Source organism: Cervus canadensis, chromosome 7 (genome assembly GCF_019320065.1).
Source record: "Cervus canadensis isolate Bull #8, Minnesota chromosome 7, ASM1932006v1, whole genome shotgun sequence".
Lineage (NCBI taxonomy): Eukaryota > Metazoa > Chordata > Mammalia > Artiodactyla > Cervidae > Cervus > Cervus canadensis.
In genome coordinates, this window is record NC_057392.1 from 13260285 (window position 1) to 13284309 (window position 24025).

General features: G+C 37.6%; 1 protein-coding gene across 1 annotated transcript in view; it reads right to left on the reverse strand.

Moving 5' to 3' along the window:
• LOC122445317 (serotransferrin-like) overlaps window positions 1–24025 on the reverse strand; it is an 84523-nt gene that overhangs the window by 7924 nt on the left and 52574 nt on the right. The window contains 2 exon segments of the mRNA XM_043474374.1: window positions 3041–3095; window positions 12128–12264. Of these exon segments, the coding sequence (XP_043330309.1) occupies window positions 3041–3095; window positions 12128–12264 (192 nt within the window).

Below are 24025 nucleotides of genomic sequence, written 5' to 3' on the forward strand. Positions count from 1 at the left end.
GATATTAACTACCAGTAATGAAAATTACAGGAGACTATCCCTGTGAACATAGGTGCAAAAATCCTCAACAAAATATTAGCAAACCAGATTCAACAGTATATTAAAAGATCATACATCATAATCAAGTGGGATTTGCCCAAGATGCAAAGATGGCTCAACATTTGTAAATAAATGAGATAGCTACACCACATGAATAGGCTGAAGGAAAAAAATCTTATGATTATCTCAATAGATGCAGAAAAAGCATGTGACAAAATTCAACATCCTTTCATGATAAAAACGCAACAGTTATACAAAGTATATACCTCAAAATAAAAATGCCATATATGACAAGTCCACAGATAACATCATACTCAGTGGTGAGAAGCTAACAGCTTTTCCTCTAAGACTAGGAACAAAATAAGGATGCCTCCTCTTGCCACTTCTAATCACCACAGTACTGGAAGTCCTAGACAGAGCAAATAGGCAAAAATGAAATAAAAGGCATCAAAATCAGAAAGGAAGAAGCAAAATTATCTCTGACTTCAGCTGACATGATCTTAAATATAGAAAACCCTAAAGACTCCACCAAAAAACAGAACTAATAAACTGAGTAAGACTGCAGGACACAAAAATCAACATCCAAAATCCAGTTCTGTTTCAATGCACTACTAATGAACTATCAGAAATTAAGAAAACAAGTCCATTTATAATAGCATCAAAAACAATAAAATACTTAGGCATAATACAAAGCAGTTCAGAGAGCTGTACACTGAAAACTGTAAAGCAGTGACAAAAGAAACTGAAGACACAAATGAATGGAAAGACATCCCGTGTTCATTTACACTGTTAAAATGTCCATCTATAGATTCAATAAGCTCCGGGAGTTGGTGACGGACAGGGAAGCCTGGCATGTTGCAGTACATGGGGTCACAAAGAGTTGGACACGCCTAAGTGACGGAACTGATAGAATCAATGGAATCTCAATCAATGTTTCAATGGAATTTTCCACAGAAATAGAAGAAACAATGCTAGAATTCATACGGGACCACAAAAGAACTATAATGCTCAAAGTAATCAAGTAAAAACAATAAATCTGGAGGCATCACACTTCCAGATTTCAAATTATATTGCAAACCTATAGTAATCAAAACAATATACTTTTACAAAGACATACAGAACAATGGAATAGACAGCCCAGGACATACCCACAATGTACTTTTACAAAGACATACAGAACAATGGAATAGACAGCCCAGGACATACCCACACATATACAGTCAGCTAATCTTCAACAAAGATGACAAGAGTATATAATGGGAAAAGGACAGTCTCTTCAACAAAGAGCTCTGGGAAAACTGGATATCCACATGCAAAACAATGAAACTGGACCCTCATGTTATACTATATACTAAGTCAACTCAAAATGGATTAAAGGCTTAAATATAAGACCTGAAACCATAAAAATCCAAGAAGAAAACACTGACACTGTGGCAGTTATTTTAAGATATGAGATTAAAAGCAAACAAAAGCAAAATAAACAAGTGTGATTACATCAAACTAAAAAGCTCCCGCAGAGCAAAAGAAACTATCTACAAAATGGAAGGATAACCTGTGGAATGGGGGAAATATTTGCAAACATGTATCTGATAAGGATTAATATCCAAAATATATAAGGACTTCATACAACCCAGTAAAAAAACAAAAAAATAATTCAATTTAAAAAGTGGGCAAAAGGTCTTCCCTGGTGGTCCAGTGGCCGGGAGTCTGCCTTGCAATCAGGGGACATCAGTTCGACCCCTGGTCCAGGAGGATTCCACATGCCGCAGAACACTAAGCCCATTCACCACACGTACTGAGCCCACGTGCTTGAGTCCTAAAGCCCATGCTCCACAACGAGAGGAGCCACTGCAAAGAGAACCTGCACAGCACATCAAAGAGTAGCCCCAACTCGTCACAACTACAGAAAGCCCACACCCAACAACGAAGACCCAGCACAGTCAAAAGAAAGTAACTAAAAAAATTTTTTTAATGGGCAAAAACAGACATAGAGGACATACAAACAGTCAACAAGTACATGAAAAAATGCTAAACATCACTAACCATCAGGGAAATGCAAGTCACAACCATAATGAGACAGAATTACTAACATTAAGGGGAAAAAAAAAAGATAAACGTTGGCAAAGATATGCAGAAAAGGTAACCCTCTTACATTGTTGGTGGGTGTAAATCGGTACTTCTGTAATAAAAAAAGCACTGAGATTCCTCAAAAAATCACAAACAGAACTACTACCACATGATCCAGCAATTCCACTTCTGGATGTTTATCTAAAGGAACTGAAATCAGGATCTCAGAGAGATGAACATACATGCACTCCCATGTTCACTGCAGCATTATTAACAACAGCCAATATATGGAGCAACCTAAATGTCCACCGAAGGACGAACAAAGAAAATGTGGAACGTATATACAAGAGTATTACTGAGCCCTACAAAAGAAATCTCTGCCATTTGTGACAACTTGGATGAACCTAGAGGACATTATGCTAAATGAAATAACATAAACAGAATAAGACAAATATCATATGATTACACTTATGTGTAGAATCAACACCTGTCAAACACAAGCCAAACGATACTCACACATCTTGAAAACAAAAAAAAACATGTCACAAAATGGTATCACAGGTTTTTGTATTTTTCTGAAGTATTCCTTTCTTATTCTGTCAACAAAAATTTCCATGGCTTTCAAATTTTTTGTTTTTAAAACCTTTCATATCTACTATAAGCTATAGCTAGAACTAGTGGGAAAACAAATTGAGCTTACAGTTTCAATAAACCTGAGATTTTTTTCCCATGAAAATGTTAAATATCTATAAACATCCCACTAATACTTTTTATAATTGCATTAATTCTGTTGTCAATTTTTAAACAAGTATATTTCACACTAATCTTCAGGATAATCATGGTAATCACATAAAACCAAAGACCTTAAGCAATATAATACATATTTCCTAAGTGACAAGATACACAATTAACCAGTAGGATTATTTTTACTTACATTTCTTTTTCAAGCTGCTGCTGAATTAACTTTGCTGATTTTGCCATTGTAATGTCTGTAAAGAAACAAAAGACATTGTTTAAAGCAGGGTCTTTTCCCAAGACTTCCTGCACATATGGAAAATTCCCATTTAAATTTAGGTTTCTTTGCCCCACCATTTAAAAAAAAATTTTATTTTATATTGGATTATAGTTGATTTATGGGCTTCCCTGGTGGCTCAGGTGATAAAGAATTCGCCTGCAATGCAGGAGACCCACGTTCGATCCTTGGGTCAGTGAGATCCCCTGGAGAAGGAAATGGCAACCTACTCCAGTATTCTTGCCTGGGAAACCCCACAGACAGGAGACTGGAGGGCTATAGTCCCTAGGGTCGCAAAGAGTTGGGACACGACTGAGTGACTTTCACTTTCATAGTTGATTTGTGATGTGTTACATTTCAGGTGTGCAACTAAGTATTTCATTTACACATATACAGATACCTATTCTTTCTCAAATTATTTTCCCATTGAGATTATTACAGAATACTAAGCAGTTCCCTGTGCCTGACAATAGATCCTTGTTGGTTATTTATTTTAAATAACAGTAGTGTGCTTGTGTTTAGTTGCTCAGTCATGTCTGACTCTTTGTGACCCCATGGACTGTAGCCCAACAGGCTCCTCTGTCCATGAGGATTCTCCAGGCAAGAATACTGGAGTGGGTTGCCATGACCTTACCCAGGGATCGAACCCAACCCAGTGACTGAACCCAGGTCTCCACATTGCAGGTTAATTCTTTACTGTCTGAGCCACCAGGGAAGTCCATAGTAGTGAGTACATATCAATCCCAAACTCCCAACTAATCCTTCCCCCCCATTATCAAAGTAAGCACAAATATTTATAATAATGCTTATAAATATATTAAGCTGGTGACCCTAAAATTGACTAGTCTTTCATAAAAGTTTTCTACATCTTACAGACATTTTAAATCAACACATATAAGTCCAGCCAATGTTGACAAAAAGAAAAGCTACCTGCTTTGTGATTTTAATAAAAGTTTTCATTCCAACAGAAATACTCAACCTGTAATACGAAACTAAACTAACATTTCCAGCTGATACTAAAATGGTATGTTGCAGCAGCAAGTGCACTCTGGTAATAAAAGGCACTGGTGTGGCACCAGCAAAAGCCAAATAAATATCACTTCCTCTTTTTATATTGAATAAAAGAAACAAAGAAGTCAGTTAATGACCTTAACACTATTCCTGATTAGTCACTGGTAGGGTTATTACTAGCTCCCCTTTAAGAAATGCATTGGGCTCTTCATAGAATGAGAATATTAGGTATGAAAAAGGCCAATAGAAATCAGCTAGTCTATCTCATTTTAACTTTTTTTAAGGAAAGAAGTTTATCTTATAATTGAGGTCACATTGGTTTACAACATTACGTTTCATGTGAAACACTATGATTCAATTTTTGTATACAATATTTCTGTGCTTACTACCAAAAGTTTAGTTTCCATCTATATTTTCAAGTGTTTTTGTTATCTTTGGATAAATACCCAGAAGAAAACTAACTGGATCACGTGGTAGTTCTATTCTTAACTTTTTGAGGAATAGCCACACTGTTTTTTACAGTGGCTACACCAATTTACAATCCCATCAACAGTGCACAACAACAAGGGTTCCCTTTTCTCCATATCCTCACTAACACATTTCTTTTTGACAACAATGACTCTAATGGGTGGGAGGTAACGTCTAACTGTTGCTTTGATTTGCATTTCCTTAATAATTAATGACACTCATCTTCACTAGTGATGAACATCTTCACATGTGCCTGCTGACCATCTGTATATCTTTTTTGGAAAAACGTCTATTCTGATCTCTGCCCATTTTTAAATCAGGCTGTTCATTTTTGTTGTTGTTGAGTTATATGGGCTCTCCCTTATCAGATATATCTGACTATCTTCTCCCATTCAGTATGTTGTCTCTTTCATTTTGTTAATGGTTTCCTTTGCTGTGAAGAGCTTTTTAGTTTGATATAGTACCACTTGTTTATTTTTGCTTTTGCTTGCCTTGCCTGAGGAGATACATCCAAAAACAAATTGCTAAACCCAATGTCAAAGTCTGAATTTCCTGTTTTCTTCTAAGAGTTTTATGGTTTCAGATCTTCTATTCAAGTCTTTAATCCATTTTGAATTAATTTTTGTGTATGGTGTAAGGAAATGGCTTAGTTTCATTCTTTTTCTTGTGGCTGTACAGTTTTTCCACCAGTATTTATTGAAGAGACTGTCCTTTCTCCATTGTATGTTCTTTGCTCCTATGTTGTAAATTAATTGTCCATATATGTGTGGGTTTATTTCTGGGCTCTCAATTCTGTTCCATTAACCTCTTTTTCTGTCAAATACCATGCTATTTTGATTATTATAGCTTTGCAGTATAATATGAAATCAGGGTATGTGATACTTCCCCCAGCTTTGTTCTTTTTTCTCAGAATTGCTTTGCCTATTCATAGTTTTTTATGGTTCTATATAAATGTAAGGAACTTTTGTTCTATTTATGTGAAAAATGTCATCAAGGACTTTGATAGGGATTTTTACAATGAATTTATAGATTGCTATAGAAAAAATGGACATTTTTAGCCATGTTAATTCTTACAATCCGTAAGCATGAAACATCCTTCATCTTTCCATTTCTTTAAACAAAGTTTTATAGCATACTGCAGAATCCTAGCTCCCCAGCCAGGGACTGAACCTGCAGCCTCAAGCAGTGAAAGCACAGAGGCCTAATCACTGGCAGGAAATTCCCATCCTTGATTAAATTTATTCTTGGGCATTTTTTTATTCTTTTGGCTGCAATTTTAAATGATAAGTGTTTTCTTAATTTCTCTTTCTGCTTGTTTTTTGTTAGTGTACAGAAACACAATAGATTTTGTATTTTGATTTTGCATTTTGCAACTTTACCATACTCATTTATTATTTCTAACAGGCTTTTGGTGGAGTCTTCAGGTATGAGACTGGTAAGAATGGGCACACTTGTCTTGTTCCTGATCTTAAGAGGCACAGCTTTCAGTTTTTCACAGTTGACTATGTCAGCTGTGGGTCTGACAAGCATAGCCTTTATTTTGTTAACATACATTCTTTCTATACCAATTTCATTGAGTTTTTAATCACACATGGATGTTGAATTATGTTGAATGCTTTTTCTGCATTTATTGAGTTGATCATTATTTTTAAAATGTTGTAGCATGTTGATTTGCAGATGTTGAATCATCTCTGCAACGCTGGAATAAATTCTACTTGATTATATTGTATGATCCATTTAATGTGTTATTTCATTTGCTAATACTTTGTTGAGGGTTTCTGCATCTACGTACATCAGAGATACTCACATGTAATTTTCTTTTTTTTGTATTATCTTTGTCTGGCTTTGATATCATGGTACTGTTGACCTCAAAAAATGAGTTGGGAAGTGCTCCCTCCTCTTCAACTTTTTGGAAGAGTTTGGCTCAGATGGTAAACAGTCTGCCTGCAGTGTGGGAGACCTGGGTTCGATTCCTGGGTCAGAAAGATCCCCTGGAGAAGGAAATGGCAGACCTCTCCAGTATTCTTGCCTGGAAAATCCCATGGATGGAGAAGCCTGGCAGTATACAGCCCATGGGGTCCCAAAGAGTCGGACATGACTGAGTGACTTCACTTTCACTTTCAAGAAGAACAGATATTAGGTCATCTTTGAACATTTGGTAGCATTTACCAGTGAAACTGTCTGGTCCTGGACTCTTTGGTTTTTTTGGAAGGTTTTTGAATATTGTTTTAACCTCCTTACTAGTGATCCATCTATTCAGATTTTCTACTTCTTTAAGATTCCATCTTGGAAGATGGAATGTCAATGGAAGATGGAAGATGTTAAGAATGTATTCATTTATTCTATGTTGTCTGATTTGTTCACACATAGCTACTCACAGTTTTCTAACTCTCTGCATTTCTGTGGGACCTCTTGCAATTTCTTTTCCATTTCTTATTTTATTTATCTGAGCCTTCTTTTTTTCTTCGTGAGTTTAGCTAAAGGTTTGTCGATTTTGTTTATCTTTTCAAAGAACCAGCTCTTAGTTACATTGATCTTTTCTACTGTCTGACTTTTAGTATTTCCTTCCTTCTACTGACTCTGGACTTAATTTGAAGTTCTTTTTATAGTTCCTTTAGGTATAAGGACTGTTGGGCTTTTTCATTTCTCTTTTTCATTTCTTGAGGTAGGCAAGTATTGCTATAAACTTGTTCTGCTTTTGATGTATCCCACTGATTTTGGTATTCCATATTTTCATTTATCTTCAGGTGTATTTTTTCCTCCTTTGATTTCCTCATTAACTTAGTATTAGGTTGGTGAAAAAGTAACTGCGGTTTCAGATGGTGAACTTTAAATCACTATAACTAGGTTCAAACACATCTTTATTAATCATAATAGGAACCATTACAGTCAACACATTTTTGCCAACAAGAAATGTTTGTTTATTCCTGTAGCATAAAAATCTGTGCTTTGAGATTCAACAAACTCTTGGAAAGCATTTTCCGCCTCCTGATGGTTGTGGAAGCATTTTCCACCTCCTGCTGGTTGTGGAAACATTTTCCCTGCAAAAAGTTCTCCAGATGCTCAAAGAAGTGGTAGTCAGTTGGCAAGAGGTCAGGTGAACATGGCAGATAACGCAAAACTTTGTAGCCCAATTCGTTCAACTTTTGAAGTATTGTGCAACATGTGGTTGGGTGTTGTGAAGAACTGGGCCCATTCTGTTGACCAATACTGGCTGCAGGCGTTGCAGTTTCCAGTGCTTCACATCAATTTGCTGAGCATACTCCTCAGATTCAATGGTTTCACCAGGCTTCAGAAAGCTGTAGTGGATCACCAAACAGTGATCCACAATGTTTTTTGGTACAAGTTTGCTTTGGGAAGTGTTTTGGAGCTTCTTCTCAGTCCAACCACTGATTTGGTCATCATTGGTTGTCATGTAAAATCCATTTTTCATCGCACATCACAATCTGATTGAGAAATGGTTTGTTGTTGTTGCATAGAATAAAAGATGGCACTTTGAAACGATTTTTTTGATTTTCAGTCGGCTCATGGGGCATCCACTTATCAAGCTTTTTCACCTTTCCAATTTGCGTCAGATACCAAATAACTGTAGAATGGTCGACAATGAGTTCTTCTCCAACTTCTCGTGTAGTTGTAAGAGGATCACCTTCAATGATCTTCTCTACTGGTTGCTGTCAACTTCCAATGGCTGACCACTGCGTTTCTCATCTTCAAGGCTCTCATCTCCCTTGCAAAACTTCTTGAACCATCACAGCACTGTACGTTTGCTAGCAGTTCATGGGCCAAATGTGTTGTTGATGTTGCAAGTTATCTATACTGCTTTATAACCCATTTTGAACTCAAATAAGAAAATCGCTCGAATTTGCTTTTTGTCTAACACTCACTTTCCTAGTTTAAATTAAACAGCAAGTAATGTCATTAGTAAAAAAAAATAATAATAAAGCGAGAAATGCACATTAAAATGGTGTATAAGATAACCACATATAAAGAATGTATTCCAATATCAAACAGCAAAGTTCAACAATGCATAACTGCAATTACTTTTGCACCAACCCAAATAGATGTTTGGCAGAATGTTGTTTATTCTTCACATATTTGTGATTTTATCAGCTTTCTTTTTATAGTTTATTTCTAGTTTCATATCTTTGTGGTTCAAAAAGATGCCTGATATAATTTCACTCTTATATTTATTGAAGCTTGTTTTGTATCCCAACATATTGTCTATTCATGAGAATGTTCCATATGCACTTGAGAACAATGTGTATTCTGTTGCTTTGGGAGGGAATGTTTCGTGTTCTGCTCTAACGTTTCACTTAAGGCCAATGGTACTTTGCTAATTTTTTGTCTAGATGACCAATTTATTGATATAAGTGGGATATAAAGCTCCCTATTGTTATTGCTGTTGACTTCTTCATTTATATCTGTTAATAATTCCTTTTATACTCTGGTGCTTCTGCTTACATGCTTAAATATTAATAAAAATTACATCTTGATGGACTGTCCCCTTCATCATTATGTAAGTTCATCCTGTTCTCTTATTTGACTTGAAGTCAATTTGATCCGATCTGAGATGGCTACACCTGCTTTGTTTTGCCTGCCATTTTTTGGAGTATCATTTCCCATCCGTTCACTTTGAGCCTATGTTTCTCTTCAGAGCAGAGATGAGTCTGGGAGGCAGGATGTAGTTGGATCTTGTTTCTCAATACATCCAGCCACCCTGTGTCTTTTGATTGGTAAATTCAATCCACTTATATTTAGTATGATTACTGATAAATGGGGCTTCCCAGGTGGCTCTGTAGGTAAAGAGTTCACCTGCAATGGAGGAGACCCATGTTCGATCTCTGGGTCAGGAAGATCCCCTGGAGGAGAAATGGCAATCCACTCCAGTACTCTCGCCTGGAGAGTCCCATAGACAGAGGAGCCTGGCAGGCTACAGTCCATGGGGTCGCAACAAGTTGGGACACGACTGAGTGACCTAACACTTTCACTCTTTCACCGATAAATGAGGCCTTAGCCATTTTATCTTTAGTTTCCTGGTTGTTCTATATATATCTCCACGGTTCCTGCCTGACATCTTAGCTGATGGTTTACTGTCATGTTTTTCTTAGCTTCCTCCTCTATTACATTTCATGTCTCGAGACTTACATTTCGTGGGTTACCATTAGATTTGTATAGAACATCTCATAGATAACTTAGTCCTTTTTCTGTTGATAGCATCTTATATTGATTTGCCATTATATGAGTTCTGTTCTTTTTCTCTTCCCCTTTTACATTTTGTCATCTCAAATTATCTCTTTTTATACTGTGAGTTCATTACCAAATTCCAGTACTATGGGTATTTTTACTGCTTTTTCTCCTTTAACCTTTATGCAACCTATTCTGATGTAAAGTTGCAATTTTCTGAATCTACCTACCTATCATCTTACTCTAAGTTTTGTGTACTTTTGCCTCTTCATTTCAGGTAGAAAAGCTCCTTTCAATATTTCTTGTAAGACAGGCCTAGTGGTAATGAACTCCTTCAGCTTTTGTCTCAGAAAAGCTTTATTTCTCCTTTATATCCGAAGGGCAACTGTGCTACAAGAATTTTCAGCAGTTTTTATCTTTTAATATTTTGCATAGGTCATTCCATCCTCTCCTGCCTATAGAGTTTCTGCTGAAAAATCTGATGGCCTAATAGGGGTTCCTTTGTAGGTTACCGTTTTCTTCCCGTGGATGCCTTTAGAATTCTTTATCATTGAATTTTGACAATTTTAACATAATGTTCCCTCGAGAAGGTCTTTTACCATTGAGATATTAAGTGTTCTATTAACTTTATGGACTTGTATATACAGTTCCTTCCCCAGGTTTGTGAAATTCTAGTATTTCTTTAAATAAACTCTCTGCTCCATTTTCCCTCTCTTCTTCCTCTGGGATAACCCTTATTCTTATGAAGGATAATGAAGTAGGAGAATTAACATAAGATTCTAGATCTATCTTCAAGCTCACTAATTCACACTTCCATTAGGTCTACTCTAGTTTCCAGTGCTTCCTAATGCATTCATCATCTCATTTATTGACACAGTCAGCTCCAGAACCTCTGTGTGGTTTTTTTTTTAGACTTTTAATATCTTTGTCAAAGTATTTCTTCTTTTCATTAATTTTATTTCTAAGCTCACTGAACTGCCTTCCTGAGTTTTCTTGTAGCTTGCTGAGTTTTTTCATAACACCTATTTTGAGTTCTCTATCAGTTAAAGTGCAATCTTCCATGACTTAAGTTTGGTTTCTAAAGAACTTTCATTTTCTTTCTGTGACACTGTGTATGTGGTTTCACATGGTACTCGGCAAGTTATTCCTCTGCCAGTGCATTTAAAGTAGCAAATACCTTTCTTATGTAGGTAAAGGGTTTTTGGTTTTTTTACCTCTAAGTTGGAAATTAGAGGCCTTTCTTTTATTTTTCTTGTTATAACACCAGTTTTTCACTTCTCATACTTGAGCCGCCTCTAGCTACATTTGAGAACTGACACTTTCCACCCTCCACTGCCTCTGCCTGACTGTACTATCACTGCTTGTGCTCCAGGGTGGCCTGGATGGCCACTGCTGCTAGAGGGAGGGGCTGGCGAAGGGTGGAGGAGGCACGGTCATGGGCACCTTCTCCACATCTAGGGTTGTCAGGTTTACAACTCACCACTGCTGTGACCCAGGGGATTACGGTCACAGGACCCACCATCACTGCTGCTAGGCTCCCTGTGGTCAAAGGAGCCACTGCAGCCAGGAGGCTGGAGTCACGTGTGCTGTCCTCCCTGTGGCTACAGGGGTCTCTAGGGCTTCCGGCTCAGCCACGGTGGCCAAGGGCCAAGGCTGCAGGCACTTGCTTCACTGTTCCCTGAGTTCTACCCCTTTATGTATTCCAGTCCATCCATCTTCAGAAGTAGACTTCTGGATCTCTCCTGTCCTAGTGTGCTAGGCAGAGGAACCTTTGTTGAGTTGTGAATGTTTTACAAGTTGTAGAATGCAGGGGAGGCAAAGAGGGTGTCTCACACCTCATGATGCTGACACCACTTCTAATCTGGTTTTAAAAATAATAAAACTAAAGCCTAGTTTTATTGGCTGAGACTAAATAGTTTTTCATTCTTATGAAGCTAAAGAAAAACACTTCTGCAAACTCTGCTTGATGAAATGTGCTAGATGGCAAACTTGTTTAAATGGAGAGACTCTACCCTGTCCTTCCTCGATTGTGTATCTGATAAGACATACTGTTGATCTGATGAACTTAATAACTTGGTAAATTAAAATTATTTATGATTAAAAAAAAGAAAACACTTTATAAATGAATGGTAATAATCATTTCTTTGTCACTCTTTAGAACAGTCTGGTAAGGGAGACTAAAGAAGTTGTTGGAGTATAAATAAACTTTAAGTTTTAAAATCCTTAATTTATAGTTCATTAGCAATTGTCTCTCATCCTCAGTAATAACAACTGTAGATAACTATTAATTCTTAGTAGGAATCCCAGAAAAATCTCAACTATTATTGCCAGAAAACATGATAGTACCTTGCTTATTACAAGCGATTAAGAATGATGGTGTGTTCTTCAGACCTATACTGTCGAGGAGGACTTGATACAGAAACTCAGCCACGTCTTTTACCTCTCGCTGGAAGGCTGCACTATCCACAACAAACACAATGGCCCTGGAGGGGGAAGAAAGAAAAACTGGCGTGTAAGCATGCAATAGTGAAGTGGTATGTTGAAAAATGATATCCCTAACTTTGTTCAATTCAATCCTAATGAATAACACAAAATAAGCTCACAGACAGGTGTGTGCACAAGTAATCATAAAACATAAGTATTTAACAAAGGACTAGTGAGTGCTACCATGTGTTGATATTTAAAATCCTAGAAGATGATCCTGTTAAAGTGCTACATTCAAAATGTCAGCAAATTTGGAAAACTCAACAGTGGCCACAGAACTAGAAAAGGTCAGCTTTCATTTCAATCCCAAAGAAGGGCAATGCCAAAGAATGTTCCAACTATACAATTGCATTCATTTCACATGCTAGTAAGGTTTTGCTCAAAATCCTTCAAGCTAGGCTTCAGCAGTACGTGAACTGAGAATTTCCAGATGTATAAGCTGGGTTTAGAAAAGGTAAAGGAACCAGAGATCAAATTGTCAACATTCTTTGGATCACAGAGAAAGCAAGGGAATTCCAGAAAAACATCTACTTCTGCTTGATTGACTATATTGAAGACTTTGACTGTGTGGATCACAACAAACTGTGGAAAATTCTGAAAGAGACAGGAATACCAGACTACCTTACCTGCCTCATGCAAAACCTGTATGTAGGTCAAGAAGCAACAGTTAGAACAGGACATAGAACAGTGGATTGGTTCAAATTTGGAAAGCAGTACATCAAGGCTGCTTGTGTCACCCTGCTTGTTTAATTTCTATGCAGAAATGACTGACTGGATGAATCACAAGCTGGAATCAAGATTGTCAGGAGAAATTTCAACAACCTCAGATACACAGATGACACTACTCTAATGGCAGAAAGTGAAGAGGAACTAAAGTGCCTCATGATAAGGGTGAAAGAGATGCATGAAAAAGCTGGCTTAAAACTCAACATTCAAGAAATGATCATGGCATCTGGTCCCATCACTTCATGGCAAACAGGAGAAAAAAGTGGAAGCAATGGCAGATTCTATTTTCTTGGGTTCCAAAATCACTGCAGATGGTAACTGCAACCATGAAATTTTCTAAAAGGTACTTGCTACTTGGAAGAAAAGCTATGACAAACCTAGACTGTGTATTAAAAAGTAGAAACATCATTTTACTGACAAAGGTCCATGCAGTCAAAGCTATGGTTTTTCCAGTAGTCATGTACAGAGTTGGACCATAAAGAATGCTGAGTGCTGAAAAATTGATGCTTTCAAATTGTGGTGCTGGAGAAGACTCTTGAGAGGCCCTTGGACTACAAGATTAAACCAGTCAATCCTAAAGGTAATCAAACCTGAATATTCTTTGGAAGGACGGATGCCAAAGCTAAAGCTCCAAAACTTTGGCTACCTGATGCAGAGATGACTTACTGGAAAAGACCCTGATGCTGGGAAAGGTTGAAGGCTAAAGGAGAAGGGGTGGCAGAGGATGAGGTGGTTAGGGAGCATCAATGACTCAATGGACATGAATGTGAGCAAACTCCAGGAGACAGTGAACCACAGAGGAGCCTAGCATGCTGTAGTCCACGGGGTTGCAAAGTTGGACATGATTCAGCGACTGAATAACAAAAATGAATCAATGACTGTATCTAAAAAGACAACAGGAAATGATGCTTCCTCTCAAGTCCAGGAAATTGTCATATACAAAATCATGTGATAAGACACTAGGACAGACATTGTATCTGCTAGGAAACAAAGAGGAAGATCATTTACATAAAACTAGATCAAGACGACTTAAAGGAGGGTGTAATAGTTGAGTGAATTTTAGCCAGACAAAATATCATTGTGGCACAGATTGTCTAGAGAGTAGTTTGTGCAGGGCACAAATGCCCTGGAGAACTCAATGTAACCTAATACACAGACAGGTGGGGAAATGAAGGAAAGTTAGGTCAGAGAGAAGAGGGACGTGACACACGATCTATAGAGTTTATGTTTTTCTGTCTTACAAAGAATGTTGTTTATTTGCTAAGTCATGTCCAGCTCTTTTGTGACCCCATGGATTGTAGCCCCCCATGCTCTTCTGTCCATGGATTTACCAGACAAGAATACTGGAGTGAGTTGCCATTTCCTTCTCCATGGTATCTTCCCAACCTAGGGATTGAACCTGTGTCTCCCGCATTGGCAGGTGGATTCTTTACTGCATCTTACAAAGAATACTGGTGCCTGAATGAAAGATAAAACTAAGAGGATAATCAAACTAGAAGCAGAGTGATCAGGTAGGGTCTAACCTAAGGCAGCAACAGTGAGAATCTTCATTTGCCAGAAATAAAGAGGCATCAAAGCTAAAGCAAAGCAACCCAGGAAAAGAGCAGACAACAGACCTTAGGGACAAGTATTTGAATGCCTAGGAGATGTGCAATGACCAATACACGAATGCTCTGTGCAAAGCCTAGAACTTAAAAGCAGTCTAATAGAGGGTGGTGTGGGAAAATAATCCAAGAATTGAATCACTAGGCCTCTTGTGCCACACACAGAAATACTGTATGAATTTACATTTTCTCATGGTGTAAGATCCTGAGGCAGGAAGACTGCGCCAGACTCAATGGACCCCCACGGCCCCTAACAGAAGGAAATATGAATCCTTTCTGGAGAGAGGCTTTTATAACCTAAAGCAAAAAAAAAAAACAAAAAACAAATTAACCCAGCAACCACAATATCAACAACAAAATCTCATCCCCTTGAACAGGGGTTCCAGATCTAAACTACAAAGACAATAATAAGTAGTAAATAAAAGATTTTAAACAATTTAACAGAATACTAGATATCATAAGAAAAGAAAAAAGATAGTACTAAAAAAAAATACTAGACTAATTTTAAAAGATAGGTTTTTAGAAGCAAAGAACAAAATAACAACTTAATGGAAAAGATTAATGGCTTAATGGAAAAGCCTTTGACTGTGTCGACCACAACAAACTGTGGAAAATTCTTAAAGAGATGGGAATACCAACCCACCTGACCTGCCTCTTGAGAAATCTGTATGCAGGTCAAGAAGCAACAGTTAGAACTGGACATGGAACAACATATTGGTTCCAAATTTGAAAAGGAGTATGTCAAGGCTGTATATTGTCACCCTGTTTATTTATGTTATATGCAGAATACATTATGTGAAATGCCAGGCTGGATGAAACACAAGCTAAAATCAAGATTGCCAAGAAAAATATGAATAACCTCAGGTACGCAGATGATACAACCCTTATAGCAGAAAGCAAAGAACTAAAGAGCCTCTTGATGAAAATGAAAGAGGAGAGTGAAAAAGCTGGCTTAAAACTCAACATTCAAAAAACAAAGATCATGGCATCCAGTTCCATCACTTCATGACAAATAAACGGGGAAACAATGGAAACCATAACAGACTTTATTTTCGGAGGCTCCCAAATCACTATAGATGGTGATGGCAGCCATGAAATTAAAAAACACTTGCTCCTTGGAAGAAAAGTTATGACCAACCTAGAGAGCATATTAAAAAGCAGAGACATTACTTTGCCAACAAAGGTCCATTTAGTCAAAGCCATGGTTTTCCCAGTAGCCATGTATGGATGTGAGAGTTGGACTATAAAGAAAGCTGAGTGCCGAAGAATTGATGCTTTTGAACTGTGGTGTTGGAGAAGACTCTTGAGAGGCCCTTGGACTGCAAGGAGATTAGATCAGTCAATCCTAAAGGAAATCAGTCCTGAATATTCACTGGAAGGACTGATGCTGAAGCTGAAACTCCAATACTCTGGCCACCTGATGCAAAGAACTGACTCCTTGGAAAAGACCCTGATGCTGGGGACGATTGAAGGCAAGAGAAGGGGATGACAGAGGATGAGATGGTTGGATGGGCATCACCGACTCAATGAACATGAGTCTTAACAAGCTCCAGGAGTTGGTGATGGACAGGTAAGACTGGCTTGCTGCAGTCCACGGGGTCGCAAAGAGTCAGACACGAATGAGCAACTGAACTGAACTGAACTAATAGAACAAATAAGCAGAGAATACTACAGCTAAAAAGGATAGAGTAAACTACAAAATAAAGGTAAAAATATCTTACTATATGCAAGGTGAAAAGACCTGGAAGGTACGATAGAGAAGAGACAAGAGCAGAAAAGATATGGCTTAATGATGCTAATGAGAGTTTTAGGAAAAGAAACTGAGTAGAAACAGAACTACCTGAAAAGATATTGTTGAGAATTTTCCAGAACTGAAAATGCAAATATTTCAACTGAAATAGTACACTTGAATTCCAACCACAATAAAGCTAAATCATCCCTAAACAGAAGGATAATCTACCCCTTAACACAGGATAAAAATAAAAGATTCTATATCATGAAATGACAAGTAGATTGAGCACTGCTTTCTAATCTACAACAATAGATACTTGAAGTCAGGAGTAATGCCTTCAGTGTGAAAACAGAGCTAAGAAAATTATTAAAAAATGAAGGCCAATGAAAAAAGTTTCAAATGAACAAAAAATGAGAAATTTTATCTCTTGTTCATCATTCTGCAAACATATCTAAAAGAAATACGTGAAAGAAAATTGAATCACAAGGAAAGAGTAAGAGGCAAGAAGCAATGGACTGGAAAAAAATCCATAAACATGCTAGTAATTCTATGCTGTCACTGAATGGAGGAGAAAAAAATCACTGTTGGGGGTTAAAAAAGAGGAAAGAAAATTAAAATGAAAGATATAAGGAAGATCAAAGTAAGGTATTTTAAGATTCAGTTAAAGAAAGCTAGTATTATTGATTTTTAACTTTTGTTAAGCAGTCAATATTTAGAAAAAGAAATGTAGAGGATAACAATGAAAAAAGAAGAAATAACATAGTTTCAAATCAGTTGAGGGTGAAAAATGAGATGATTAGGGAAACCTGATCATCAGGTATGATTAAAAACTTGGTACAATTAAAAAACAAGAAATCACAGATCAATATACTATATCTTAATCCTTAAACAGCATGGGGTTTAGGAGCCTGACCTTCTAATCATAAATCTGTGTATAAAGTTCAGTTGGCCCTCCATATCTGAGGTTTGACACTGGTTGATTTAAAGCAACCACAGATTGGGTGGTACATATTAAGTGAAAAAATTCCTCCTATAAGCAGATGCACATAATTCAAACCCATTTTGTTCAAGGGTTCACTGCAGTATCTTTTGAATTTGTATTTATTGTGCTTATGATTTGAGCTCATTTGTATCTTCACACTTTGAATGTTTTAGTAACCCAAAATACTTGGATCAAAGAGCAATTATAATTACACTGTGAAATGTAAAAAATTTGTAGCTGAAAGTGAGAAAAAAAATTTAAATTAGAAATTAAAACCCAATTACAGCAAAATTTACCAGTTCTAGATTTCTATCAATTGTTTGAGGATTAAAAAATACATATATCACACAACTTCCAGTTTCCAGTCTGGCATGAAAGAAGCTGGAAGTCACCACTGCATTCTAAGAAGTAAAAAGCTAACCAGACTGAAAAATCCACAGCACTTAAGTTCATCAGAGAAGTGAGGTTATAGGGGAAAGCACTGCCCCTCAAACTGGAGAAAACAACATATATACACAGAAAAGTACAACTTACTAGAGTATAAACTCATGAGCAAAAATCTCTGTGGGACCTGGTGTGAAAACCTGATTGGTAACTGATGAATTGCTAGAAGGTCAGCATGAACAAGTCTGAGGTATAAAACCCCAGGGAGACCCACACTTTTGTAAATTTTACCACCAGAAGCTTGACTAGGTTCTTGTGGTATATAGTAGAGAAAAATCCCCTCATGCTTCCGGCAGGGGGAAGGGAAAAGAAATCATTTTGAGATATGCCAGACCTTGATGAGGTCTTGGAGAAGGAAATGGCAACCCACTCCAGTATTCCCGCCTGGGAAATCCCATGGACAGAGGAGCTTGGTGGGCTACAGTCCATGGAGTCACAAAGAGCTGGACAAGACTTAAAGGCTAAACAACAACTACAAATGAAGTCTAGTCTCAGGAGAAACTATTTAACCAGAGCCTAATTTGCTGGGATTTTAAAAGAACCTAACTGACCTGCAGAAAGGGAAATATCCAACTCCACACAGCTCTAGCATTCCAAGTGGGAGAAGAAAAATACCCATCTCCAGCCTATACTACCAATCCTATCCCATTTAAGGGGGCAGTGGGAATCAACTGAGAATCAAGTGTAAAGCTCACAGTCCAGATACAGGCCCATTAAGACTGAGATCTAGTCATAGGATGCTTTCTTGCCTGTCACACTTCACCACGTTACTAATGGCAGCTCTTACCCAGTTTACTGCATGTCTATCAAGAAAAATTACATTACACACTAAAAAGTAAAAAAGAGTCTGAAAAGAAGGGGCGAGCAACAGAACTTGACTCAGACATGGAAGAGACGTTGGAACTGTCAGACCAGGAATTTAAAATAACTGTGTTTGTGGTGCTAAGTGTCCTAGAAGATAAAGAAGACAAAATGCAAAAACAGATGGGAAACGTAAGGAGAGAGATGAAGTTCAAAAAAATAACTAAAATGAAATGCTACACAGCTTCCCCAGTGGCTCACTGGTGAAGAATCCACCTGCCATGCAGGAGACACGGGTTCAAACCCTCGTCTGGGAAGATCCCACATGCAGCAGAGCAACTGGGCTGGCCCAGCACAACTACCGAGCCTGTGCAGAATCGGGGACCTGCAACTATTGAGCCCGCACGCCACAACTACTGAGCCCACGGGATGTAACTACTGGAGCCCGTGTGCCTAGAGCCTGTGCTCTGCAACAAGAGGAACCACCACAATGGGAGGCCCGTGCATCACAACCAGAGAGGAGCCCTGCTCGCCGCAACTAGGGAAAAACCTGTGCAGCAATAAAGACCCAGGACAGCCATAAAAAGTAACATTATATATAAAAACAGAAACGATACAGATCAAAAGGAAACGAACAGATGAGGAACACCTCTGATGAAACTATTAGTAGACTGCATACAACTGAAGGAAAGAACCTCTAGCTTCAGATATCTCAACAGAAGCCTCCAAAACTGAAAAGCAAAGAAAACAAGACTTAAAAAAACAGAAGAGAATATCTGAGAACTATGGGAGAACTACAAAAAGTGTAACATATATGTACTGGGAATTTCAGAAGGAGAGGAAAGAGAAAAAGAACTATATAAAACAATATTGGCTGAAAACTTCCCCAAATTAATGTCAGACACCAAACCACAGATTGACAGAAACCAGAGGAAGCTCCGAAAACACCAAGCAGGATTAATGTCAAAGGACTATAGCTAGCCATATCATTTTTAAACTACAGAAAATGAAAGATAAAGGAAAAAAATATCAAAATAAGCCAGAAGGGAAAAGACCTTATGTACAGATGAGCAATATAAGAATTATATCCAGTTTCTCAGATACTATGCAAGCAAGAAGAGAGTGAAGGGAAATATTTAAAGTGTTAAGAGAAAAATCCCCAAACCTACAACTCTATACCCTGTGATGTTTATAGCATGGAATGTGCTTATTAGAAGAGAAGAAAGACCTAAAATCAATAATCTAAGCTTCCATCTTAGGAAGCTAGAAAAAGTAGAGCAATTTAAAGTAAATAGAAAAAAGAATAAAAGAGCAGAAATCAATGAAATTGAAAATAGGACATAAATGGAGAACGTCAACAAAACCAAAAGCTGGTCCTTGAAAAGATTAACAAAATTTATAAACTTCTAGCCAGTCTAACTAAGAAAAAGAGAGGACATAAAATGGAAGTTAAAAGGATAATCAAGGAATACTATAAATAACTCTATGCCCACAAGTTTGATAAGCTAGGTGAAATGGTCCAATTCCTTGAAAGATACAATCTGCCAAAACTCATATAAGAAACAATCTGAATAGCCCTGTATCTATTAAAGACACTGAATCAAAAATTAAAAACCTTCCAAAACAGGAAGTACTAGGCACAAGCGGGATCACTAGTGAATTCTACCAAATATTTAAGGACATTTATACAATGTTATTATGTCAAATATATTCAATTAAAAAATTAAGGAAGAAAACATACAAATTCTTTACAATTTCTTTCAGAAAATAGAAACAAGGAATATTTTCTTGTTTATTCTATGAGGCCAGAATTACTTTAAAACACAAATCAAGACATTATAAGACTACACACAAATATCTTTCATGAAAGTCAAAGTGAGAGTTGCTCAGTTGTGTCCAACTCTTTGCAACCCTATGGACTATACAGTCCATGATTCTCCAGGCCAGAACACTGGAGTGGGTAGCCTTTCCCTTCTGCAGGGGATCTTCCCAACCCAGGGATTGAACCCATGTCTCCCACATTGCAGGTGGATTCTTTACCAGCTGAGCCACAAGGGAAGTCCAAGAATACAGGAGGGAGTAGCCTATCCTTTCTCCAGCAGATCTTCCTGACCCAGGAATCGAACTAGGGTCTCCTGCACTGCAGGCGGATTCTTTACCAACTGAGCTATGAGGGAAGCCCATCTTTCCTGAACATATATGTAAAAATCCTCAAGAAAATACTGGCAAATCAAATCCAACAATTTATAAGAAGAATTATACGCCATGATAAATGGGTTTTGGACTCAATATCAATGTGGTGGATGGAGATTTCTCCTACCACCAAGCAATTCTCTTGACACCAGCTGGGTGTCTTACAACTCAACTCAATTCTTATACCTGGAGATAGCATCAGGTTCCAAAGGCTAAGGGCTCAGTGCCACAAGACTGACTACACTTCAGATGCCAATCACAAGTCCAGGTTGTTACCTGTGCTTCTGAGTAACGGGCTACAGATTGGAAGGTCTCACAATTCCTTTCTTTGGTTTGGTTAGCTTGGTAGAAAGGACCTAAGATGCCAGTCAAAAGTCAATGTTGTTACCTGTACTTCTGACTGACTGGCTATAAATCAGAGGTTCCCATGACCCCCCTTCTTAGATTCAATTAATTTGTGAGAGCAGCTCACAGATGGAGAAGGAAATGGCAACCCACTCCAATATTCTTGCCTAGAGAATCCCGTGGACAGAGGAGCCTGGTGAGCTGCTGTCCATAGGGTCACCCAGAGTCAGACACAACTGAAGCTACTTAGCATGCATGTATGCATTGGAGAAGGAAATGACAACCCACTCCAGTATTCTTGACTGGAGAATCCCAGGGACAGAGGAGCCTGGTGGGCTGCCGTCTATGGGGTCACAGAGTCAGACACGACTGAAGCACCTTAGCAGCAGCAGCAGCAGCTCACAGAACTCAGGAAGCTCATTTACTCACTAAATTACCAGTTTATTACAAAATTATTAAAGGATATCAATCAACAGCCAGATGAAAAGATACATATGGCAAGTTCCTGAACAAGGGAGCTTCTATCCCCAGGGAGTTTGGGCCTTGCAGGGTGGCATGTGGAAGCATTCTGATTCCCCAACATGGAAGCCCTACAAATCTCATCCTTTGGTGGTTTTATAGAGCATATAATAAATACAGGCATGTCTGATTGAACAACTGACCACAATTCAACCTCCAGTCTCTCTCCTCTCCCTTCCCTGGATGGGAATGAAAAGTTCTAACTCACATGGTTGGTTTTCTTGGCATCTAGCCCCTATCCAAAACTCACCTCAATAACATACCAAAAGACAACTTTATCATTCTCATCACTTAGGAAATTCCAAGGATTTTAGGAGCTCTGTGCCAGAAATAGGGACAAAGATCAAATTTATACTTCTCATAATAAATCACAGTATCACAACAACCAAGTGGTATGCAAGGCTGATTCAACATTCACAAATCAATTAACATAATCACATCAATAAACTAAAAGAGAAAAATCACATGATCATATCAACAGATTCAAAAAACCATCTGACAAAATTTAACATCATGATATAGAAACTTCCAGTAAACTTAGAGGGGAAGTTCCCTAACATGACAAATAGTATCTACAAAAATCATAGAGCTAATATATTTAATGGTGGAAAAAGTTGAAGATTTCCTGCTAACACTAGGAACACAGCAAAGATGTCCCATCTCACCACTGGTTTTGCAACATCATACTAAAATTTCAAGCTAATTCATTAGGACAAGAAAAGGTAATAAAAGGTATTGAGAAAGGAAGAAATAAAATGTCTGTGTTCGCACATGAAATGACTGTCTATGTAGAAGATCTGAAAATGATCAACCAAAAAGCTTAGGAACTAAGACACACAATTAGAGCAGAATTGCAGAATACAAGGTTGATACACAAGTAAATTGCTTACTCAAATATCAGGAATGAACAAATGAAATTTAATATTAAAAACACAATACCACTTACATTAGCATCCTACAGTATGAAAGAGATACGAATACATACGAGATCTACATGAGGAGAACTATAAAACTCTGATCCACAAAACTGAAGTAGAACTAAGAAAACGGATAGGGAGGCTAAATAGTGTCAAGATGTCAGTTCTCCCCAACTCGATTTATAGATTCAATGCAACCTCAATCAAAATCTCAGCAACTAAGTTTGTGGATGCTGACAAACTGATTCTAAAGTTTATATGGAGAGGCAAAAGATCCAAAATAGCCAACAGAATCCCGAAGAAGAACAAAGCTGGAGAACTGACATTACCAATTTACTATGAAACCATAGTAATGAAGACAGCATGGTATTGATGAGAGAATAAATCAATAGAACAGAACAGAGCCCAGAGACCCTCATCTATACAGTCAAGTGATTTTTAACAGAGGAGCAAAGGCAATAAATGAAGCAAAGATAGTGTTTTCAACAAACAGTGATGGAACAGACATCTACACACACACACAAAATGAATTTAGATACAAAACTTATACTTTTCACAAAAATTAACTTAAAATGGATCACATACTTAAATGTAAACCAAAACTATAAAACTCCACACTGGAGAAAACCAGTGTTGAAACACCAGTGTAGAAAGCACTAGATGATCAGAATTTCTGAAACTCAACAGCAGGAAAAAAAAAAACCCAATTTAAAAAGTGGGTCAAAGATCTTTATAGACACCTCACCAAACAAGATTTAAAACAGCAAATTTGTTTATAAACAGCAAATCAGTATACGAAAAGATGCTCCATATCATGTCATTAGGGAAATGCAAATTAAAACAACAATCAGGTACCACTATCTACCCATTTAGAATAGTCAAAATCCGCAACACTTGACAACACTAAATCCTGGTGAGAATGCACATCAACTGGAACACTCATTCATCATTGGTGGGAATGCAAAATGGCATGGCCACTTCGGAAGACAGTGTGGGAATTTCTCACAAAACTAAACATATTCTTACTATATGATTCTGCAATTGTGCTCCTGGATATTTACCCAGAAATGTATGTTCACACAAAAACCAGCTTTATTCAGAACTGTCAAAGCTTGGAAACAACCACAGTGCCCTTCAACAGATGAATGAAAAAACTGCGGTAAACCCAGACAACACATATTATTCAGCAGTACAAAGAGATAAGCTATCAAACAATGAAAAGACATGGAAGAAACTTGAACGCATATTACTAAGTGAAAGAAGCCAACATGAAAAGGCTATATACTGTATGTTTCCAACTATTTGAAATTCTAAAGAAAGCAAAACTATGGAAACAGTAAAAAGATAAGTGGTTGTCAGGGGTTAGGGGAGAGAGGGATGAGATGGCAGAGAACAGAGGATTTTTAGGGTGCTGAAAATACTGATACTATAATGGAGACTACATATCACTGTGCATTTGTTGAAACTCCTAGAACGTATGACACTAACAGTGAATCC